Source organism: Salvelinus namaycush, chromosome 12 (assembly GCF_016432855.1).
Source record: "Salvelinus namaycush isolate Seneca chromosome 12, SaNama_1.0, whole genome shotgun sequence".
Lineage (NCBI taxonomy): Eukaryota > Metazoa > Chordata > Actinopteri > Salmoniformes > Salmonidae > Salvelinus > Salvelinus namaycush.
The window spans coordinates 10,208,646-10,214,594 of NC_052318.1; the positions used below are offsets into that span (position 1 = coordinate 10,208,646).

The following is a 5,949-nucleotide window of genomic DNA, read 5'->3' on the forward strand; positions in this document are numbered from 1 at the left end:
TCGTATTCATGGAGAATATGCTGCATGATATCCCCATCTCTACGTCATTGTATATTTCCATGGGGTTCTATTAAGCGGAGAGAAGTGTTTTACGGTCTAATTAGCCGGGAGAGCTAGCTGCTTTATGCTGTCGCAGCCAAAGCGTGTGTGTCTGTGTGTGGCTCCGCTTGACATGTGAGCCACGTTCCCGCTGTGGAAATCAGCGCATGATTTGCTATCATAACCTACAATGAACCAGCATCGTACATCTGAATAGGGCACCACAAGCTGTAACTGGAGCTGGGGTCTCCAGAAGGGAAGGAACAGAGAGCTGTCCCCTGGTGAGGTGATCTTCTCTCTGTGTGAACTCAGGCACACACGCTTTGCCTTAGTTGCTGAAAGGGACAGGACTTTGCAGGGACGTCATACACCCCAAAAACCTGAGGGGGCACAAACTATGTGAGGTAGGCTGGGGGGTAGTCCCCGGAGGGGGGCTAGACCCCCCCATCCTTAAGTTGTATTTAAAGAATGTATCAAACACCTGAAACCGCACTTTCCTGAAATCTTGCCATAATAATTATGTTTAATTCTATGTAAAAAAATATGTAAATGTTACTGCATATCTAAGCATACCTCTTAAGGGTCTTATTCAGTACATTTAAGCCCTGTTTATACCTGGTGCTAACATGGGTCCTTTGACCTGATCTTGTCAACATTCTGATTTTGCCCAAATTTCCAGAAATGTGTCCACACTTGATATTAAAATTAGTCTGTTATCCGTCCACTGTGTCTGCATTGAGACAAGATTTCCTAGTCCCTTCTTTTAGGCAAATTTTTCATAGCTATTCTTTTAAAATAATATTTATTTATTTGTTGTAAGACACATATTGATGTAATCAGTCAGTGGTGCCACCTGTCAATGATTTACAGGGAGGAATAAAGGGAAGGGAAAGGGGAGACCTTGTCAGTTGTGCAACTGAATGCATTCAACTGAAATGTGTCTTCCTCATTTAACCCAACCCCTCTGAATCAGAGAGGTGTGGGGGTCTGCCTTAATCGACATCCATGTCTTCAGCGCCCGCGGAACAGTGCGTTAACTGCCTTGCTCAGGGGCAGAACGACAGATTTTTGCTTGGGGAAACCAACCTTTCTGTTACTGGCCCAACACAATAATGATAATTTAAATGATTTGTCTACACTTGTAAGATATCCAAACACAATGCATGTCTGACTACCTCCAGAAGTGGTCAGGAAGATCTGATCAGGATCAGATCACAATGTGTCTTTAATTGTCTACACCTGTCTACAATCGGAATGTGGACAAGATCAGGACAAAGGATGCAAGTTAGAGTCAGGTATAAACGGGGCTAGTATCTATTGCTCGCTTTTCTAAAGACTACCAAACTTGCCATCAGGCATGCCAGCAAAGATAGTTAGACCAGTTAGCTACACTAACTTGATTGATAGCTTGAAATGGCTTATTGGTACCTAGTTATGAGGTTGGGAGATTGGTTTTAGCTAGTCGGCTAGTGCTATTACAGAGAAACGGCAACAAAAAATTAAAATACAAAAATAGATTTTTTAAACAGGACAAATCTGAGGGGTCACGTGTCCCTGTGCACCCTATTGGCATGACGCCTCTGGGACCTTGCCAGTCTGTCACCCCAGAGCGTATGTGTCTCTCTCTCTCTCTCTGTGTGCACGCGTTTGTTTGTGCGAGTGTGATATGCTTGTGTGTGCTGTGATGGCAAAGGGGGCTGTTTATTGAGGACAACGCTCCCCTGATGAGGTAGAGGAAGTGATGTGGAACAGGGACAGCTAAACGCAGATGGAGGTGGAAGAAAAGTGAACAAACAGCAAAAGCCAACGTCATGCGTTTAACCTTTACAGGAGATACACGGAGTAGCACGCCAGGGATCTGCAGTATGGGGTGTGTACTGGCCCAGTGCTAGAGGACAAAGAGGAAGGAGGTGCATGATTAGAATTCCGCTCAGCAACGGGAACGGTTATTGATTGCAGGTTGGCCAGAGGTATAATGACATTATAGAGTGTGGTATGTCTGACTCAGCTCTGTCCATCCTTCACACTCTGCCCAGGCTGTTTTCAAACCTCACCAATCTCCATCCTTCACACTCTGCCCAGGCTGTTTTCAACCCTCACCAATCTCCATCCTTCACACTCTGCCCAGGCTGTTTTCAAACCTCACCAATCTCCATCCTTCACACTCTGCCCAGGTTGTTTTCAAACCTCACCAATCTCCATCCTTCACACTCTGCCCAGGCTGTTTTCAACCCTCACCAATCTCCATCCTTCACACTCTGCCCAGGCTGTTTTCAAACCTCACCAATCTCCATCCTTCACACTCTGCCCAGGCTGTTTTCAACCCTCACCAATCTCCATCCTTCACACTCTGCCCAGGCTGTTTTCAACCCTCACCAATCTCCATCCTTCACACTCTGCCCAGGCTGTTTTCAATCCTCACCAATCTCCATCCTTCACACTCTGCCCAGGCTGTTTTCAACCCTCACCAATCTCCATCCTTCACACTCTGCCCAGGCTGTTTTCAATCCTCACCAATCTCCATCCTTCACACTCTGCCCAGGCTGTTTTCAATCCTCACCAATCTCCATCCTTCACACTCTGCCCAGGGCGTTTTATATGCTCACACTGTCCATCCTTCACACTCTGCCCAGGGCGTTTTATATACTCCCACTGTCCATCCTTCACACTCTGCCCAGGGCGTTTTATATACTCCCACTGTCCATCCTTCACACTCTGCCCAGGGCGTTTTATATACTCCCACTGTCCATCCTTCACAATCTGCCCAGGGCGTTTTATATACTCCCACTGTCCATCCTTCACACTCTGCCCAGGGCGTTTTATATACTCCCACTGTCCATCCTTCACACTCTGCCCAGGGCGTTTTATATACTCCCACTGTCCATCCTTCACACTCTGCCCAGGGCGTTTTATATACTCCCACTGTCCATCCTTCACACTCTGCCCAGGGCGTTTTATATACTCCCACTGTCCATCCTTCACACTCTGCCCAGGGCGTTTTATATACTCCCACTGTCCATCCTTCACACTCTGCCCAGGGCGTTTTATATACTCCCACTGTCCATCCTTCACACTCTGCCCAGGGCGTTTTATATACTCCCACTGTCCATCCTTCACACTCTGCCCAGAGCGTTTTATATACTCACACTGTCCATCCTTCACACTCTGCCTAGGGCGTTTTATATACTCCCACTGTCCATCCTTCACACTCTGCCCAGGGCGTTTTATATACTCACACTGTCCATGCTTCACACTCTGCCCAGGGCGTTTTATATACTCCCACTGTCCATCCTTCACACTCTGCCCAGGGCGTTTTATATACTCCCACTGTCCATCCTTCACACTCTGCCCAGGGCGTTTTATATACTCCCACTGTCCATCCTTCACACTCTGCCCAGGGCGTTTTATATACTCCCACTGTCCATCCTTCACACTCTGCCCAGGGCGTTTTATATACTCACACTGTCCATCCTTCACACTCTGCCCAGGGCGTTTTATATACTCCCACTGTCCATCCTTCACACTCTGCCCAGAGCGTTTTATATACTCCCACTGTCCATCCTTCACACTCTGCCCAGAGCGTTTTATATACTCCCACTGTCCATCCTTCACACTCTGCCCAGGGCGTTTTATATACTCACACTGTCCATCCTTCACACTCTGCCCAGGGCGTTTTATATACTCCCACTGTCCATCCTTCACACTCTGCCCAGGGCGTTTTATATACTCCCACTGTCCATCCTTCACACTCTGCCCAGGGCGTTTTATATACTCCCACTGTCCATCCTTCACACTCTGCCCAGGGCGTTTTATATACTCCCACTGTCCATCCTTCACACTCTGCCCAGGGCGTTTTATATACTCCCACTGTCCATCCTTCACACTCTGCCCAGGGCGTTTTATATACTCACACTGTCCATCCTTCACACTCTGCCCAGGGCGTTTTATATACTCACACTGTCCATCCTTCACACTCTGCCCAGGGCGTTTTATATACTCCCACTGTCCATCCTTCACACTCTGCCCAGGGCGTTTTATATACTCACACTGTCCATCCTTCACACTCTGCCCAGGGCGTTTTATATACTCCCACTGTCCATCCTTCACAATCTGCCCAGGGTGTTTTATATACTCCCACTGTCCATCCTTCACACTCTGCCCAGAGCGTTTTATATACTCCCACTGTCCATCCTTCACACTCTGCCCAGGGCGTTTTATATACTCACACTGTCCATCCTTCACACTCTGCCCAGAGCGTTTTATATACTCACACTGTCCATCCTTCACACTCTGCCCAGAGCGTTTTATATACTCCCACTGTCCATCCTTCACACTCTGCCCAGGGCGTTTTATATACTCACACTGTCCATCCTTCACACTCTGCCCAGAGCGTTTTATATACTCACACTGTCCATCCTTCACACTCTGCCCAGGGCGTTTTATATACTCACTGTCCATCCTTCACACTCTGCCCAGGGCGTTTTATATACTCACACTGTCCATCCTTCACACTCTGCCCAGGGCGTTTTATATACTCCCACTGTCCATCCTTCACACTCTGCCCAGGGCGTTTTATATACTCCCACTGTCCATCCTTCACAATCTGCCCAGGGCGTTTTATATACTCACACTGTCCATCCTTCACACTCTGCCCAGGGCGTTTTATATACTCCCACTGTCCATCCTTCACACTCTGCCCAGGGCGTTTTATATACTCCCACTGTCCATCCTTCACACTCTGCCCAGGGCGTTTTATATACTCCCACTGTCCATCCTTCACACTCTGCCCAGGGCGTTTTATATACTCCCACTGTCCATCCTTCACACTCTGCCCAGGGCGTTTTATATACTCCCACTGTCCATCCTTCACACTCTGCCCAGGGCGTTTTATATACTCCCACTGTCCATCCTTCACACTCTGCCCAGGGCGTTTTATATACTCCCACTGTCCATCCTTCACACTCTGCCCAGGGCGTTTTATATACTCCCACTGTCCATCCTTCACACTCTGCCCAGGGCGTTTTATATACTCCCACTGTCCATCCTTCACACTCTGCCCAGGGCGTTTTATATACTCCCACTGTCCATCCTTCACACTCTGCCCAGGGCGTTTTATATACTCCCACTGTCCATCCTTCACACTCTGCCCAGGGCGTTTTATATACTCCCACTGTCCATCCTTCACACTCTGCCCAGGGTGTTTTATATACTCCCACTGTCCATCCTTCACACTCTGCCCAGGGTGTTTTATATACTCACACTGTCCATCCTTCACACTCTGCCCAGGGCGTTTTATATACTCCCACTGTCCATCCTTCACACTCTGCCCAGGGCGTTTTCATTCCTCACCAATGTAGATGTAATGTTTTCCAGGGGAGCCATCATCCACACCCTCCCCACCTACCACCATTCGTTACCATCTCACCCATCAGCCATCCTTCACTATCACCAGCCATCCACAGCCAGTCTGTTTCCTGCATGTATCCTCTCTGTCTGACCCTCTACCCACAGCCCAGAGAGCTGACTGACTGAAGCCCCCGCCCCCGTCTCTCCTGTCTACCACAGGGCCCTACTTGGGTCTATTGATCCTGAGAGGAGGATTGAGGGCTGCCAGGAACAACACACTTTCTCACAGTAACGGGAGTCAAAGGCAGGTTCCGCCTGTCCATTTCCATTTCAAACAGCCCTCCCATGCATTCTGAATTAAGAGAGGGCTAGAAAGAAGACAAAGACAGCATTTAAGGGACAATTGACCTTTGTGAAAGATAACGGGATGCAGTTTGAAGAGAGAGAGAATGAATTTTAAAAGATCAAACTATATTTTCCTGAGGATATCATTGGTTAAATGATTGCAGTGATTAAATGACTGGGTCAAACGATTGCAGATCATTTTGGGGACATTGGGCAATA

General features: G+C 48.0%; 1 protein-coding gene across 1 annotated transcript; it reads right to left on the bottom strand.

Annotated features, from left to right (window-relative positions):
* Nucleotides 1–2,595: 2,595 nt before the first annotated feature.
* On the bottom strand, nt 2,596–4,497 carry LOC120056768 (glutenin, high molecular weight subunit PW212-like). Its single transcript, XM_039004975.1, has one exon. It carries the CDS (start codon nt 4,495–4,497, stop codon nt 2,596–2,598), a length of 1,902 nt encoding a protein of 633 aa, XP_038860903.1.
* Nucleotides 4,498–5,949: the final 1,452 nt, after the last annotated feature.

Bases quoted from the DNA above. Each gene is read 5' to 3' on its own strand.
- LOC120056768 (XM_039004975.1), bottom strand. From the start codon at position 4,497: ATGGACAGTGAGTATATAAAACGCCCTGGGCAGAGTGTGAAGGATGGA.